Source organism: Prionailurus viverrinus, chromosome F2, assembly GCF_022837055.1.
Source record: "Prionailurus viverrinus isolate Anna chromosome F2, UM_Priviv_1.0, whole genome shotgun sequence".
Lineage (NCBI taxonomy): Eukaryota > Metazoa > Chordata > Mammalia > Carnivora > Felidae > Prionailurus > Prionailurus viverrinus.
The window spans coordinates 80,735,467-80,753,412 of NC_062578.1; the positions used below are offsets into that span (position 1 = coordinate 80,735,467).

Below are 17,946 nucleotides of genomic sequence, written 5' to 3' on the forward strand. Positions count from 1 at the left end.
GCTGGATCTCTCCCTCGGGTGCCGTAGGGCTTCCAGGCTGCTAGGGAAAGAAGCACCCTCGGGGTGTACAAACAGTACTGGTTTTCTAGGTATCGGAGAAACAGTTTCTGGATTAAGTGTGAGGCAGGCCCCTCAGCCTCTGTGGAAGATACGAACACGCCAATCCCACCGACGTGGTCCAATCCCACTGATGTGGGCGAGCAGCAGGGGGAATGACCGAGGGTCAACAGAAACCCGAAGCCATCGGTGCTGTCGCTAAATATCCCTGGACAGCGAGGACCGTTCTTCACCTGTAGCTGTAAATGCCCAAAGTGACAGCCACGTAGGAAACAGGACCACCGACTCTGAGGACCAGAAAGACTGACACGGGACGATGAAAACAGTGTCCGGGCCAGGGGACCGCACAGGTGGGCTGAAAACAGCTGTGAGGAGGTACGGAGGGGTGCAGGCCCCCACTTTCTGGAAAACAACATGTCGGGTGGGTGGGGGGAAGGCCACTGAGGGCTGAGCTAACGAGTCTAAACTCTGACTGACTGTAAATTACAACTCGGGTTTCTGAGCGGCAAGCTGCCAATTTCAATGAAACACGTGTGACAGCAGTGCAATCAATCAACATGGAGAAGAGACTGAGGTAGAGACCCAAGGCCGAGGGACAGCTAGGAGGGAACCGTGAAGACCCGGGCCAGACCCGGGGCCGCGGGACAGCTACAGGGAAGTGTGAAGGCAGAATGATCAAGGGCAGGGGGGTGGGGGGGGGGGGCAGGGGGAGGTAAGACCCGGGCGTGCGAGGATGATCAGCCACTAATAACAGAGGTTCAAAGCCTCAAGTGAGGACCCTGATTCAAAGGGATTAGGAAAACAGGAGAAGGAACAAGACGTGAAAGGAGACGTGGAGGTTCTTCGAGGCCCCACTTTACGTCACTTGGGCTGTGGAGTCCTGACGCGCCTAACAGGGCACCTCTGCTCTGCCTTCAGCGGGAAGGGCCGTGGGCCGGCAGGATGACGGAGGGTGGCGCTGAGGCACACAGGGCCCGCCCCGCCCACCCTCACCTGCTCCACACAACACCCTGCACGACATCCGGGGCCGCCCAGCTCGCTGGCTCTCCCGGATCCAGGCCTGCTCACAGACTGACTGCTTCGCCACGCTCACCACCTTGCACCGGGCGGGCTTTTGTCTCTCCAACCAGAGTACAGACTCCCTGAGGGCCTGGTTTACATCTGCCCCGTCTCTGCCGCCCACCACGGCCTGGACGAGGACGGGCCCACAGGTGCAAATGCTGAGCACCCCTGAGCGCCCCAGCACCACTGCCGGGTCAGGAGGGAGCGTCGGGGAAGGCAGCATGCAAGCACAATCGACTGTGGTGTTAGAACATTCCGGCAGCCCTGCAGCCCACCAGCTTCTGACGCAGGCCCAGGGTACAAGCTCTGTACTCAAAACGCCCTCCCCCTCGTCGGGAAGCGGTCCATGATTTCTTAAACAGCAGAGCTCTGACACACATCTGTCACACAGCTCATCACTAGAGGATCTTGGCCAAGTGTATAGAGGCGGGGGCACAAACACTTCTTGACAGAGGGCTTGTGGGGTGTTTGTGCACGATCAAAAGTAAGCAATTGTATTTGTAAGCTGGAACATGAGAAAAAGAATACAGTCATCGACTGGGCAAAAGCACAAAACTAAATTTCGGGAAGATTAACCCAAGGGAAAGTAAACTAATAGGAATTAGGTTTCTTATTCTAAATCAGATCATCAGACACTGGAGTTATTAGGAAGCTACCATTTTAGAGATGTAACGCAGAGCCAAGGACGGACTAGATGTGCGCCCATGCACGTGTACACGTACGTGCACACAGATGTATGTATCCATCGTGTATGTATTTTAAGACAGCAAACGTGGGTCCACAGGAGATGCTTCCTGCCCTCACTTTCCTCTCTTTTCCACATTTTTAAATGGGGAAAAAAGGCACATATGTTTTGAAAACATACCAAGGAAAGCACACCATACTCATGACACCAGCAAATAGTTAACATACTGATTGTGCCAGTATCTTAACTATATCTTTCAAAAAGCAATATTCAAACACCACTTTATGTTAACTGTGAAAGACAAAAACCACTTAAAAACACTTCACGTTTCCTGAACTCAAAAATACAATAAATACACAAAGTATATTCTGTTACATTCTGAATTGCAAAGATAAATTATAACGGCAAGTTCAAAATTAAAAATATTCACTCTAAACACAACGAACACGACATCACAACTGAAGAATAACTTGGAATTCTATACAGTCTTGGAAGTAATCTGACATTATCCATAAACGTCTCATCTGAAGAAAACTTGCGAGCCACATTTAAACCTATTCAATGATGGTAAAGTTACGGAGCCCTGGGTAGTCAGACCGTTCAGTTTTCTAAGCTGCTCTAGCAAGACCGACCGCAGTAAAGACGAGGCTGCTCCTACGTCTGCACAAGGCTCTGTGGGGCAGCCGCCGTCTGGGGCTTTCCGGGTGGAGCCTCTCACCTGACACGGAGACCGCGTGTGTCCGCACGCCTTGCTTCTCGCTGTTGGCCAGCCTGTAACAGAGAGGTGCAAAGCCGTGAGTGCCGCGCCCTCCAGGCCGAGCCCCCGCCGAGCCGACAGACAGGGAGCGCCTGTAATCAGGACGCTGCCGCTTCCCATGGAGACCAGACATTTCAAGGCTGATTTTTAGAAGATTAAATTGCACTACCTGAGGCATTTAAAGGAGTCAGACTGCTTTACTGGTCTACAAGGCAGGAATTAAGAATCGACAACTGAAGGAACGCTGAGCCGCGCTGAGAAAGCCACTCCCGACGGTGGCTTTGGCACAACAACACCGTTCGCTGGCCAGTGGTTAGCAGGCTGCGTAAAATTTCACACTTAAATGCCAGACTGCAAGGGACCGCCCCACATTTATAGGGTTTCTCCAGGAGAAAAAACACCTGGAAAAGAAATCTGCACTCCTAAACGTCATCTGAGAAACTGGAGTATAACTGGTCCTTCTTAAATTTAGTGCGTGTAAGAAAGCAGATAGTACACGAATATGTATTTTTACGTACAGCCTGAAAAAAAACGTAAGCTCAACATCTGCTTGCTTGTTTCGTGAAATGGCTCACCAACACTTGCGTTTTGCATGTTTACACACATAAAATAAAATTTTGGCCACATGTTTTAGCAACACTTAAAAAATACAAGTGTAGGTCGTTTAAAAATTTTGGAAAACACAAAGCACAGAGAAAGAAGAGGAACCCAGACTTTTCAGATGCCAAAGTGACTCTGCTGTTTTTACAGAAGACGACTTTCTCCAGATACGCAAGCGTGCAGTACAGAAGCACTGAACAGAAGACGTGTCTTGTACATAGAATCTACACTAGGAAGCAAGGGGACTGAGGCGATCCCTTTGGGGAACTGGAAAGGTCCCGAGGGCGGCTGTGTGGCCTCTATGATCAGCAATCATAGCCTAAAGCCACGGGACTGGGCTCCTTTGACTGAATGCTCGACGTAGCTGAGACCTAACGATCCTCTAAGTGGAATCAGAGTTGCTGTGCAACACATCAGCTGTTTCTCTTCCACTGCAGCTACGTGACTCAGGAAAACTCTCTCTGAACCCCACGCCCGGCAGGGAAGGGTGCGTGTGCTCCCGAGAGCAGGTTCACTGTCGGCCTCCACGTGCTGCTGCCAAAGGAGCGGGGGGGGGGGGTGGGGGGGTGGGGGGGGGGTGGGGTGGGGGCTTCCTCGGCCACGCCGCGTTTCCGGGCGCTGCCGCGAATCAGCTTTGCCACAAGTGCGCGGATTCCGCCGCCTCCAGAGCACCAGCAGTCACAGTGTCTGCTGCTCTGTGACTCGTGGCGATTCTGCTCTTCCCAGGTTTGCTTTACTTGTTCGGTGTCTACAGCATCTGTTACCACTTCTGACCTACTACCTTCTTCACCCGCTTTTATATCCACGTTTACGATTCTGCATATCTTAACCCTCACAGTCATCTCAACAGACTTTCCACATCTGAAGATATTCTGGGCACTGGTTTGTGGCTTAATGTGGGGCATCAGTGAGGATCTGTTAAATATCACTGAGTTTGTGAAGACACTGCCTGGAAGCCCAAAGCTGCTCTCGGCCATCCCCCCACTCACCCGCACGGCTACTGCGTGGCTCCTGCGTGCCACATACTTTCCAGGGCCAGGTCTGCAAGGCCACGTGTCCCTGGCCGTCCACAAGACCACGGGGCGTGGATAAGCAAAAAGATAGTATGTTTAAAGTGGGAGAAGTACTACAGCAAGGCAGAAGGTGTTATGGGCACGCACACGGGGACGCTCTCCAGGACTGGGGGATCGTGGGGGGTTTCTAGAGAGAGTGATGCAGGATGAGCCCGGAAAGATGAGCAGGGGTGGAGCGGGGTCAAGGAGGCTGGAGGGAGAGTGGACCATGAGGGAGAAGAGCACTTACGATGGCCTAGAGGTAGAGAGAGGACAGTCTACTCCAGTAACTAAGAAAACTTCAACACAGCTTTAGAACAGTGAGGGCAGTGGTGAAGCAAGCCTAGCGTGGCCGGCAGAGGAGAGCGGTCAGGGTCCCGCTCGCCGGCCCAAGGACACATCCCTTGTAAGCAAGAATGACAGCTGATTTGACTTCTTTCTGGAAATACTGGTTTCCTACTTCCCTAGTCGCACACCTAGAAATGTGGTTATTCAGGCAAATGGAAAATCAAGCATGGAACCCACACGGTCTCTAACACGACTAAGTGACAAAATGCACAAAGGGCACTTACTTTGGTATTGATGGCAAAGCCCGTTCACCTTCTGGAGAAAAAAAAAGAGAGAGAGAGATGAGGTTCCTTCTATTTCTTTTGAAAAGACTATGAGCAGAAATCAGAGAAGAAGTCTTCCTCCAGAATTTAGCAATAACCCTTTATTAAGGAGGTCATTATGCGGTTTTCATGGTCTATTTTCAATATTTATAACACACACAAACCAACCGGGGGTGCATATGGTTTAAAAGGTACCGCCTAATCAAAACAAAGCAGAGCTGGAAAGACATCCCTCCCAGGAAGCTCTAAAGGATGAAGACTGTCTTCCGGTCAAAGTCAATGTGACTTGCACCATAGGACATTTTGTACTTTGATAAAAACGCTCACCAGTCGCAACACCAAAATCTGTACAGGAAGCACAAATAAAAGGAAGACAAATCCTCGGGCTGTGCAGAGGCAGAGGGGCTGATGCACCAGAGCCCAGGAACCTGAGCCCCCGACCTGGGCCCTCTACTGGGGGTCACCTCCCATCAATGCCTGGGGCCTCGCGGCTCCAGGAACTGTGACTTGTTCCTGGAGGTCATCACAGCGAGGCAAAGGGCTACGTCTGGTGGCTGGGGGAGACCCTCTCCCCTCACCCTCCTTCTGTGAAGTAGGAAGCACACGCAGTCCCCAGTTTAACGTCTTTTATGTGGACAAATCTGACAGGCACTGAGCTAATCCTGTCTTCTACTCCACCCCTGACCTAAGTCGCTACCACAATAATCTTCCCCAAGTACAAACTCATCAAGTCATTCCCCTGCTTAAAACTGTGGTGTCTCGTTTTGGGGTTTTTTTTACGATTTAATTTTTAAGCAATCTGTACACGCAATGTGGGGCTCGAACTCCCAACCCCGAGAAGATCGAGAGCTACACTCTGCTGACTGAGCCCGTTGTGCGCCCTTCTCGATGGCTTTTAAGATGAAACTTAAGCACATCTGCTTGTCCCACGAAGCACTGTTTTGTTCTGCTGGGACACACAACACCTCCCTGTCTCCCTCTCTGGGGTGTCCGCCCACCTATGCCCCATCTCTCTGCCGCCTTCCCAGGGCCCCTTTAGCACTCGCTGCCCTTGCACGTGCCCTACAAGCCAGCCCAGCAGCTCCGTCGCCCGCCTCTCCTGTTCCATTCTCCGCTGTTCCCTGCTCTCTGTGGCTGCATATCGTATCTCCCTGAACACAGCATGCTGCCTTCACACCCTCCAACCCTCGGAAGAAGCTCTTCCTTCTTGGTAGAGATACCAAGAATTCCTCATTTGGTAGAAACACCAAATTCCTCAATTTCTTAAAGCTCAACCCAAGTGCGATCTGAGCTCAAAGGAGCCCTTCCTGCAACACCCCAGGCGGCTTCGGGCGGCCGTGCTGGGGCTTTGGCCTCATTACAGGGCACTTCCCACGTATCAGAACCGCTTGAAGGTTACACCGAACCTGCCCACGGGTGTCTCGGGACACTCAGCAGGGTACCCTGTGTTCAGACGGCTCTCGGACCACCACTCGGTAAACCAAAAACTGAATCAGCCTTGGGCCCCGAGTGACTCTTTCTGAACAACTGTCTATTTACCGAGAAAACAGAAACCAGACTAACTTGCACGGACGCTTGCGCGACATGAGTGACACAGAGCGCACGAAGCTTCTGCGTGGCGCCCAGGGCGCTACGGCGATTCCACGCAAGCTTCCTCACTCCGACTTCCCAGCCTCAAGTTTCAAGCAACATAACCAAGTTACAGCATGGAGGCCAAAGTGGACTTCCTGGAACTTCCTATCAGAACACCCGTGGCTGCTATCAGCGCATGTCGCCCACATCCACCACTGCCCGTTTAATAACGGCCTTCCAAGTGACACGTCAGCGTGCCCTCTAGCCGTCTGCACCCCCTGTCGGAACGCCTGCTTCCTTGGAGAGAGAAAGAGACCAGTTAATAAACACGTGGCGCACAGATGCTTCCTAAGCAGCCGGGCAGGAGCAGAAGGCAGGCTGTAAATGAGCCGACTGACGAGTGGAGGGTCTTAACAGAGCACTTTCTGGAAGGAACAGATCTGAAAGTAACAGACCTCTGAGAAAAGCGGCAACACACAACATCAGCGGCAGCATACTCAACACTAGAACTCACCGCCTGAAACACCCGGTTCCAGGGGTTAATTTCGGACATTCCTTTAAATTCACAAAGCTGAACGCACACATAGGACTTCTCGAGTCGTTCGTGGGGGGGGGGGGGGGGGGTATGTTATTTGTCTGAATAAATTCTTTAGGAAGAAGGATGGATCTTCCTATGAACCTACATTTGGCTTTTAACTCTCGAATAAAAGTTTTTATCTACTTTTTAAAGTTAAACAGTATAGACACACCGTAGCAAATCTAAATCATAAAGGTACGTAACGTGGAAAGGCAGTAGCCCCACCCCCTTTGCTTCAAACACACCTCCCCCTGCCCCCTCCCCGGGAGTGCTCACTGTCCACAGTCAGTCACTGAGCTCGCCCAGACATCCGGACTCCTTTATTCTTGTAAATAAACACACAAAGGTTTCACTCCACACACACACACACACGCACACACACACACACTCTCGCACACTCACACGCGTGCTGTAGGCTTTTAGCACAAAATCACCACCATCTCATCACTGTTTGCATCAGGGGTGCATGCTCCCTCATCCAGCGGTTAATTCCCACAGTGTGGACGCTCACGCTGTTTCCGGTTTTGAGTGATTACGAACAGCGCAGAGGGAACATCCCGCGTCTAACTTTGCAGGAGGATTTCCAGGAGGCAGACAACGAGCCCCAACAGCTAGCATGGACGCCAACAAAGTGCAAGGGCACATCTTCCGCGATGGCTCACTTTACCAAACTAGTAACACAAAATGCGATCTGGCTCGTTTGTGTCCAGTGCTTACTGGACATTAGTGTGTCCCCCTTCCGTGAGGAGCCTATTTCCATCCTGGCTTGTCTTCGTGAGCTGGGAGAACGTGTGAGAAAGAACAGATTTTAATGCTCTGGTGTCTGTGTCACAGACATCTTCCTCCCCATATCGCAGCTTTAGAAAGGTTTCTTTTGGGGCGCTCACAGGGCTTAGTAGGTTGAGTGTCTGTCCCTCTTTCTCTCTGCTTCTCCCCCACTCACGCTCTGTCTCTGTCTCTCAAGAAACGAATAAACATTAAAAAAAATTTTTTAAATGTTTGATTTACAGTTATTTCCGTTAGGCAATGTATCTTCACTTTAGGCATCTATTATAAAACAGCTGTGTAATAAATGAATACGCTGGGATTGAGAATCAGGTAAGTTACTGAGTCTAACATCTCACTCTGTAAAGACAACATACAATTGCTAACAGCCAGTGCCCTACTAGGTTTTTATGACAAATATTTTCACGTATGCTCTTGTCATACGCATGAGGAACTTAATGCATCACAGCTCACAAGATCTGATATCAAAACGTTGATCCCCAAGGAGAAAAAAAAGCCAAGGAAACACCAACACAGGAAGATGCTGACGTTTCAAACATGGAATGGCCGGCTTATTTAATACTGAACGTCTGAATGTTATTATTTCTGTGTGTACTGACAAACTGATAAAGAACATTAGGGAAATCAGCATAACATTTTTTAAATTATTCACTAAAAAGGAGACAGGCAATATGTCACACTGAATACTTTCATAAAATACTAATTTCACGGAAAGGAGTTTCCCTAAAACATTTAAATCATATTTGCAAGGTACATACCCCTGGTTAAAGCACGAAATGTAAAGCCAAGAGTCTGTGTCTGCACAAGTTCTGACAAACAGTGGCCTTTAGACATTCCTAAAAGCAACTGTTTTCATACAAAGAAAGCTACTATGAAAGAAAAAAAAACAATGAATAGGTTTTCTTGGTCTGATCATGGTGTTACAAACATTTTTGCTGATTAGCTGTGTCCTTACCGGCTTTCTGGCTGTGGCTTTCGCTATTGTTTCCAGAGCACATCAGGACACTAACTTTTTACACAAAGGTTCCAATGATTCCACTGCTTCACATGCCCCCACTGCTCCCTCTAACTGCTGTCAACACGGGGTACTCGGCTGCCGGGCGGGCTGGGCTTTCTGCTGCGGCTCGACGGGAGTTCGGAACTTCCCCATCTGCCCTCCTGGTGCTTTCCTATCTCCCCCCGTACAGGGCACGCAGCCCTGTGGGACTCCTTCTCTGTGACCATCCTGGTCAGGGAGGTGAGAGCTGCAAGGGCCCTGTGCCCCCCGCCACTGTGCCGGCTGCTCTGTGGGCACCACTGTGGACCCACCTACCACGCCGTGAGGACGGTCCAAGTCAAGGTTCCCACAATGTGTCAGGGTCCCACTGCAGCTAGCAGTGTGATGGGAACGATCCTAAGACTTACGTGCCACAGTATGTGGTGGACACAGCTCCCAGCCTTTTATGAGGTCATTAATCCTCCCTAAACCATAAAAGACAGGTGCCACTCTGTGTCTTGTATTTTACAGCAAGAGCACCGAGGCACAGAGAGGTTAAGCAATTTACAGACGGCAGCACAGAGGAGTCGTGATTCGAACCCACAAGTTGATAAGAATTCTAAAGCCCAAATCTGTCTTGCTACCACTATGCTATTATCCTGCTGGGAACATTTCGTTGGATTATTTCAGAAATCCAAATCTTCTCAAACAGCCATTATCACTGCCTTGTAAAAACCCCACATCGCTTTTGAGGTGAGAGAGCCTTGTTTCCAGGCCAGTTATTCATTCCAATCATCGACTTTATACATCATGCCTGAGAATGAATTTTGTTCTTTTCTCTAAGCTTTTGAGCTCTATAAGAAAAAACAGGAAAGATGCTTTATTTAACACGCGTTACAAAGGATACCTGAAAGCAAACGGACCCGGAACGTGATCCTACAAGTGTCTTTACACTGACAGTGGCCTAGAGAGTGCTCCAGTGTGTTGCTCGAACCCAACAGCCTGAACACCAACACTGTCTCCCCGGAGTTCCGTTCAGACCCAGGCTGTGCGTTGCCCTCCTTCCCCAGAAAAAGCAGCATACAGATTTGCTGGGCTGAGTCCCTGTCTTCTCTTCACACGCACAGACTGATCCACGAGAAGGAGCAGAGGCTGCTGGGGTGAGCCTGCCAGCAGCTCAGGGGACGCTCAAGCGGAAGCGGGACCTCACCTTTCTGGGGCCTGATGATAAAGGACTGCGTGGCTCCGTTCACCAGCCGGCAGTACCCATCTATCAGGTCAGCCATATTCTCGGCGATGGTCAGGGACGGTGCTGTCACTGTCAGAGGCTCAAAGGGGAAAAGACCAGGAAAGAGGGGTTATTGTTCTTCCCAGTAACCAAAGGGGCAGCTGTGCTATGACATCACACCCCTAGATGCACTTGGAAACAGAGAAGAGTGACAGCAACACAGATTTGTCGTAAGGTTGGCGTGAAAAAGGAAGTTTGATATTTAGGGACGTTATTCCTAGGATATGTGACAGAAGGCCACCCAGACAAAAAGAGAAAAATCACTTAAACTGAGATTCACTTTCTAGAACTAAAGGAGGCAAAAAAAAAAAAAAAAAAAAAAAAAAAAAAAAATTTTTCCCTCAGAATGTCTGGCCCCTCTGGCGCAGTGTAACTAAGGGAAGGATTTAGAGAATCAGCGTATTTCAAGTATGGCTTATTTTAGGAACTAAACTAATGTGGAGTCGATTGTTAGCAATTATCCATCATAATTTTTCTAATACTTATGAAAACTAGAAAAATGTCACTATTTCTAGCATGCACAGCACATTCTGCCTGAGGTTAGAAATCACTCTTTTCAGTATCAAACCTGCAATTTTGCCAAACCTCCTGAAGACCTGCCATTAAAGATCGTCCAGGAGACGGTCAGAGCTCGGAGGATGCCCTAACCCGGGCACCATTTGTCACCAGCTGCTCCGGGGGCCGCAGACCTTCCCTACGCTCAGCTGAATGTCATGGGGTGGGTGAGGGTGGGGGGAGGTCTGAAAACAGTGGTGACAAATGACACTACCGAGCTACCGTAAGGAAACTTCAATCTGTAATAAAGCCTCGAGATCTTAGGGTCTCATCGGTTTATGTCTGAGAATAAAGGCATTTCCTAGAGCCCCAAAAATGCCACCGATCCCAGGCAGGAAGCACAAGCGAGGAGCGTGGCCAAGAAACCTGTGTGAGAAAAGGCTGCCGCCGCCCAAGGGGCCCGGGCGCCGCACGGAGCAGATGACACAGGTCCAGGCCGGGCTGTGTGCACAAGCACAGCTGCCTGTGCCAACGGTCGCCCAGACTCCTTCATACGCGAGCGTTCTCGCTCGTCCGGGGGCCACCTGATGCCGTGTTTTCCAAACAACACCCGTCTCCACTGCGCCACGCGGCATGCGGGCCAAGACCAGGGGCTCCGGGACGAACCCCAGCTCCGCCGCCCGTGCTCGGCTTCCTCAGCCGTGGAAACGGGGACAAAGTATCCCAAACCGCTTCTCTCGCTAAGGTCTGAGAACGACCCGGGTCGCTCCTGGCTTCTGGGCTAAGCGTCAGGGCAGTGGGGTCCCCCCCAACCCCCGCCCCCGGCAGGAGAGCGGCTGCTGCGCGGTCTCGGTGACCCCGGCAGAGAGCGTCACATACAGCGGTCTGGGAAATGACGCCGCTTGACGAAGGTATGTGTATTTGCATGTAACCCTAAGAAGCCGATTTCCTTGGTAGTTCACGGTAACCTTCAGCCATCTCGACAACGCTGCTCCTGACTCTGCCAGCTGTCACCTGCCGTCCTCGTCACTACTTGGGACGGAACACCCCCCACACAGGAGAAAGCTGGGAGTCTGGCGGTCCGCAAGAACTCTGCCCTTACCTCGGGGGCGCCCGCGATTTTCAGCTGCAGCGTTCCTTTCCTGTCCTTGTCTTCGCTGTTGGAATACTGAATGGTCTGCACTTGATTGAAGTCGGCCAGATGTGTGGGCTTGGGAGAAAAGGCAAACACTTTGGACCCCAGGTAAGGACTGCTGGCAGGTGTTCTGTGACACTGTCACGGTCCCCACCCCATCCCGCTCTCCCCAGGACCTCCTCCCAAAGACTGCGTCTGGGGAGAGGCCGCTCGTGCATGCGGCCCCCAGTGGGGTTTTCTCCTCCCGAGGAGCAGTCCTAGAACCGCTGGGAACCGTCTTCGCACCTCAAGGTGAGGGATGTGCCTGTGCCCCGTGCTCCTAAACACTGACCAGGAGCGCTCCCTCTCCCAGAGCTGGGAGACTGAATCACAGCTACCAGAGAAGGAAGGAGAAAGTCCCTGACTTGACTCACTCACTGGCCCAGGGGTAGGGCGGGGGAACCGCGTGTGAAACTCCCTTCCCTTCCCAGAGAGGGAGGGGCCTGTGCACCCCCCCCTCCCCCGCCCTGAGAGCACCCTCAGCTACAAGTCTCTGACTGTAATGGTGCTAGACACATGGCAGGGGTCCAAAGACCCTTCTCAGGAAGACGAGCCCAAAGAGACTTCATTTTTCCAAATAGAACAAACCCTTTTCTTCTTAAGACAAAACAAATGCCCGTCTGCCGCTTCTAGCATTTCCTGACAATGCCCACGTTGCCGTGACGATCCCCACACATTCATTTACAGCAACTAGCCTGATTCCAGCCTCCTTCTCTTGGAGTGCGTGCGGATTGGCCCCTGCCACCAAGCGCCCCCCCTTGGCCCAAATTCTGCCCCTGGGACTGAGTGGGGATTATGGCCCAGCAGTGACTTGGAGCGAGCTCCCTTCACAGCAGAACATCTTCACAGCATTGCTGTGAAGGCCGGGGTGTGCTCCGTGAGGCCTCCCGACGGACCGGGCTGGGGTGGCCCTCCTGGTCTCCCATTCCAGGCCTCCGAGCAGGGCAGCGGGCAGCTCTCCTCTCCCAGCCGCCTGCCGCCTGCCGCCTGCCCTCGGGGGACCCCGCCTCCCTCCTCGGCCTTCCCCAGGTCCTCCCGCTTCTCCTCTGCTCCTTCTGTAAACCATCAAGGGCCCTGGAGCTGTGGCGCCCCAGCAGCCCCAGCCGGCCCCGTGGTGCGAGTACCACCTCCAGCCCCGAACCGGGACGCGTGTCCGGCCGCCTCGCACCCCCACACTGACGCAGGGGACCGACTGTGAACAGCACGGCCACGGGATCCGCGCTCAACACCTGCTTCCCCTCCAGTCCTCCCCAGCATGGCAACAAGCATCACCGCTCGACCCTGCTCCAGAGCCAACAAGCAGGCTCCGCCTGCAGCTCCTCACTGGCTCCTCCTTCCCTCACCCACGCCCGGCCGAGCTCCACGCCCCGCGTTTTCCTTCCACCCTCCCGGCTGCCGCTCTAGTGCAGTCACAGTTCCGTATCGTGCTTAGAGCATCAGCCCCACGGCTGTTCCCCTGGTCTGTGCCTGTCCCCTCACGGACCACCCCACCCGGAAGCCAGGGAGGTACTTCGAAGTGTAAGTCAGGCCTGACAGTCCCCTGCTCAAACAGGTACAACGCCAGCAAAAGGAAGCGGACCCCCACCCGGTCTGCCGTCCGCCTGCCTCTTGGACCTAATTTCTCATCATGAGCTCATCGTCACTGGACGCACTCTAGTCTTACTGGGGCAGAACCGTGTCCCAGAGAGTTGGTTTTGGTTGGCTAAGAATGCGGGCTACAAATGGGGACTGGGGCTGTGGGACGTCATACAATGCATAGGAAATTCCCTCACGATGAAGACTGTCCTGTGTCCTTAATGGCTTTCAAGTGTCCTGGTGGCATGTTCATGTTGGTGAAAAATCGGATTCTAGAACCCAAGTCTATTAAAAAAAATTTGTTTAATGTTTATTTATTTTGAGACAGAGAGAGAGAGAGAGAGAGAGAGAGAGAGACAGAGAGGCAGGCGGAGAATCCCAAGCAGGCTCTGCACCGTCAGCACAGAGCCCGACGTGAGGCTTGATCTCACGGACCGTGAGATCACAACCTGAGCTGAAATCAACAGTCGGCTGCTTAATCGACTGAGCCACCCAGGCACCCTGAACCCAAGTCTATTTTAAAACACAAAGTATGCTCCGCAGTGAATTTTCTAGGAATACAATTTACGTGTCATTTAGAAAATACTGTACTTTGCTATCTTTGAAACTGTATTATGAGTGCTCACCATTTGGGAAAATGACATTATGGGGAGAAATTCTGTTTGGTATCTGACCTGCTGGCCCCGCACACGCACATCCGTAAGGGGGGAGATGAGGCTCCTTCCAACAGAGCAGGAATCCAACGTCATTAAGCTGGTGCTGACACATGAAATGAGGGACATCTCAACTAGTTTCACTAAGTGATTACATAACAATACTCATCTTATAATGAAAAAGTTTTCTCTAAAGCAAATGAGAAATTTAAGTCATGAAAATCAGATTCCTTTTCTTGTTAACCTACTGTTTTCCTCCCTCATTCTGACATTATCCCCCAGGGTCGGCCCATAACTCCCTTATCGCTCCCCGGTACTACTTGTAAGGGAGGGCTTCTGGTCACCCTCCCTCAGATGAAAACGTTCATTACTAAGTGTCGGAATATTCTGTTATGTCTGCCAATCGTTTGGCTGTGCGCCGACACACGGAAGGAGAGTTGTTGAGGTTACATGTGCGCAGCACGCTCCGCGGTTTCTTCAGGTTAGCAAGAGGCTCCTAAGCAAGATCTGTTGCCAAGGAGGCAGGGTGGGGAGGGGCCGACGCTGACCGCCCTCTCTCAACCAGACACACACACGCTCACGTCAGTCACCTCTTGCACAATCGGATTATGTTTGTTTTCTCGTTGCCGGTCTTCTTTCTCCTATCCGATCCCACTGCCGGACTGAACGGCCCGTGAGGGTGACAGAGTGGCGGATGTCCGTCCCGCCCGCCGCCGCACCGCAGGGAAGGAGGGCCGCGCTTGGTGTGTGAGGGGGTGAAGGAACGGACTCGAAGACTTACGGGGTGCGGGCCTCCGTTCCGGGCACCAGGAGTACAGCAGCGAACAAGGCTGACGTGACTCCGGGCATAACCCATCGCCCGAGTCAGCATCTGGTCCCAACTGTGAGAAGGACCACAACGAAGCAACCGAGGGCACCGCACAAAACTACCGCGTCTGTTTGGGGGCGAGGGGCAGGGGGAAAGGTGAGGGTCTCGGAACGAGTCTCGCTGGGAACGAGAATGGCACTTGGGCTCCGTGAAGGCGGGACCGTGCGGATCTCACTCTGCCCTGGGCGCCGGCTCCGAGCGGCCACACAGACACACGTGCAAGCCGGCCAATCCGCCATTCAGACGAGGCCCAGCAGGAGTCACCGGCAGCCCAAAGGGAGGGAAAGGGGGTGCAGAGGAGACCAGGAGCCGCCCCGTCCCGTACGGTAGCGGGAAGCCACACGCGGCTGGGGAGCACCTGGCGGTACGCGGCTCGTCCAAACAGAGGCGCGACGGGAGCGCGGGAAGCGTGCCGACTTCAAAGACTCAGCATGATAAAAAGCAGAGAAGACATCTCCAGGACTTTTATGTGGGTGATCCCTTGAAATGACGGTGTCTCGGATATTCCGGGGTAAGACACGATTCCTTTTTACCTTTTAAAATGTGGTTACTACAACACTTAAAATTCTATCTGCTGCTGGTATCATACTTGTATCGAATGGTGCCGGAGAACGCGGTGACCCAGAAGTCCAGTGAAGTAGACGAGGACTCAGAAGGACGGAGGGGGCTTAGCTGCACGAGGGTCACTGGCGCCCCCGGCCGAGGCGGCTGGGCGGGTGCTGGGGCGGCAGGGGAGGCAGGGCAGCCCGAGTGCAGCGGGCCCAAGACAGGCGACGTACTCAGGTCGGCCCGGCCCGGGGCAGCCACGCATCGCCAGGCGCGCGACGGCCACACGCGCCAAGAACTTTTGCAATAAAGGAAAGAGGAAACACGTGAGGTGCCTGGGAGGGAGAGGGAAAGGGATCTGGGTTTCAGGATGAGAGAAACTACACATTTTCTACGCTAACAAGAATGGCCCAGACATTGGAGGCGTTTACTGGTGCAGGAGCGAGAGCAGAGGAGACGGCCAGAAGCGGCCTTCCAGAAGCGTGGCGTTCACGCGGAAGGCACGGGACAGGGGAGGGCAGTGTGGCAGGTGGAAACGCAGCACGGCAGCTTCCACAGGCACTCGCGGGGCTCTATCCTGACTGCCCTGGCCCATTCCTCCTTCTTTATATAACCAGTAACTCACACTTCCGAGCACACTGATCCTTGTAGCACCAAAGAGAAAATGTATGTTTCTTCCGTAGAACATTTATAAAAATCAACCACGTGCCTGGCTATAATGAAGACTGGAACACATTCAAAATAACTAGCATGTAAACAACATGTGCTCTGCTCGTCAGCCAGGAGCATTAGAAATAATAAAGGTGAGACCCAAACCCCCTGAGCTACTTGAAAATTACCAGCCCGTTAAATAATGCTACAATAAGAGAAACAAAACTGAAAGTTCAGACTGCAAAGGAAGACCACCACACACCAAACCTGGTCAGATGGTAAAAGTGGTATCGGAAAAAGGAAGTGAGAATAAATTTTAGAGAAATATCCAAAGGGAACAGCAGGAAAAAAACGATAAAAACAATCAAACAAGATCAGGAAAGGGGATCTGCCTAAAGGTAAACGCTGCCATTACTGAAAATGAATGGAAATGCTGTGACCCTGATCTCTGAGCCTGTCCTGGAAAGACACCTACAACAGATGAGCCCTCCACACGCCCCAAGGGCCAGCCTCCGCAGACAGCTTGGGCGTGAGACCAGACACGGGCCTGAAGTTACTGGAAGTCATGAGGCACAGCTCCATGGCAACTGCCTGAACCTGTGGGGAAGCAGAGCACATACTAACAAAATGTAAGTTACCAAAGCCAACGCAAGAAGTGCACAACCTGAGCAGCTGTGCTGGTGTAGAAGGAGCCAGAGAGGCACTCACACACCTGTCCCCGGGAAGATGGCAGGGGTCACACAGACCAAATCTACCTCACCTGTACAAAATCGCAATTCCAATTCTGGCTTAAAATACTTCAGGCCATAAAATCCCAGAAAGAACCCAATTTACCTGATGAACTTAGTGTAATTTTTAATATCATACCCTTATAAAGCTAATATAAAAAAGATTAGAATGGGGGTTCCTGGGTGGCTCAGTCGTTTAAGCATCCAACTTCAGCTCAGGTCATGATCTCACTGTTCCCAGTTCCTGAGCTCGAGCCCCGTGCCAGGCTCTGCGCTGACGGCTCAGAGCCTGGACTCTGCTTCAGACGCTGTGTCTCCCTCACTCTCTGCCCCGCCTCTACTCGTGCTCGCTCTCTCTCTCTCTCTCAAAAATAAACATTCAAAACAAGGAAAATTTTAATTAATCTCACTTATGAATAGTTGCAAAAATTCCACATATCAGCAAATATAAAAAATCAAGATTTCAAAATAACAATACAGCACAACCGAGTAGGAGTCACTTAACAGCCCAATACCGACACACCATCAATACAATATAAAACAATAAATTAAGGGAGAAAAACCAAGATCATACCAGTAAAGGCTGAAAAGACCTTTAATTACATATAGCAGCCCTCCTGATAAAAATTCTAAGCACAGAAGGGCATAATTTAAATACACAGATAAACAAGAACACCAAAGACACGCATTACTGAAACCTAACAACAAGCATTACCCCAAATAAAGACACACTTTCAACTGATACGATCCAGAATGACCCGGGGATCTCTTCTGCCACCCATCATTAAACATGACCTTGAAGGAGCCTTGGAATACAAGGAAAGGAAAAAACTGTACAGACTAGGGAAGAAGGCAGAAAAATTCTTGTTTTGCCAATTAGATGATTGTATACCTACAAAGGGTAAGATTCTAATGAAAAATGACTTCGTAAATGAATGATAAGCTTGTTGAATACAGCATCATCATAAACAACAATCGAGCATATTCGGCTATGCTTGCAGTATGCATTTTGAATTAGAAATAGTCCATAAAAACCCATTCAAAAATAGGCCAAAACCAGTAAAATACTCATGAACTGGTTTAGCAGGAAAGACGCATGTGAAAAAGACTACAAAATCTTACTGAAGGATATAAAGCAATCCTGAACAAATACAAAGACATGCCATATTCTTGGACAGAAAATTCGTATCAAAAAATATCGACTTCCACAAAATTTCGCAAAATTAACATACA

The 17,946-nt window shown here is 51.3% G+C and overlaps 1 protein-coding gene across 11 annotated transcripts in view; it reads right to left on the minus strand.

Moving 5' to 3' along the window:
- The window catches only part of PTK2 (protein tyrosine kinase 2), a 258,431-nt gene that overhangs the window by 86,669 nt on the left and 153,816 nt on the right, over positions 1-17,946 (minus strand). For all 11 annotated transcript variants that reach the window (XM_047842378.1, XM_047842374.1, XM_047842376.1 and 8 more), the window contains 4 exons: positions 11,621-11,728; positions 9,946-10,063; positions 4,786-4,816; positions 2,523-2,575 (listed from right to left, as the gene is read on the minus strand). In XM_047842378.1, coding sequence (XP_047698334.1) covers positions 2,523-2,575; positions 4,786-4,816; positions 9,946-10,063; positions 11,621-11,728 — 310 coding nt within the window. The remainder of the gene's footprint in view (positions 1-2,522; positions 2,576-4,785; positions 4,817-9,945; positions 10,064-11,620; positions 11,729-17,946) is intronic.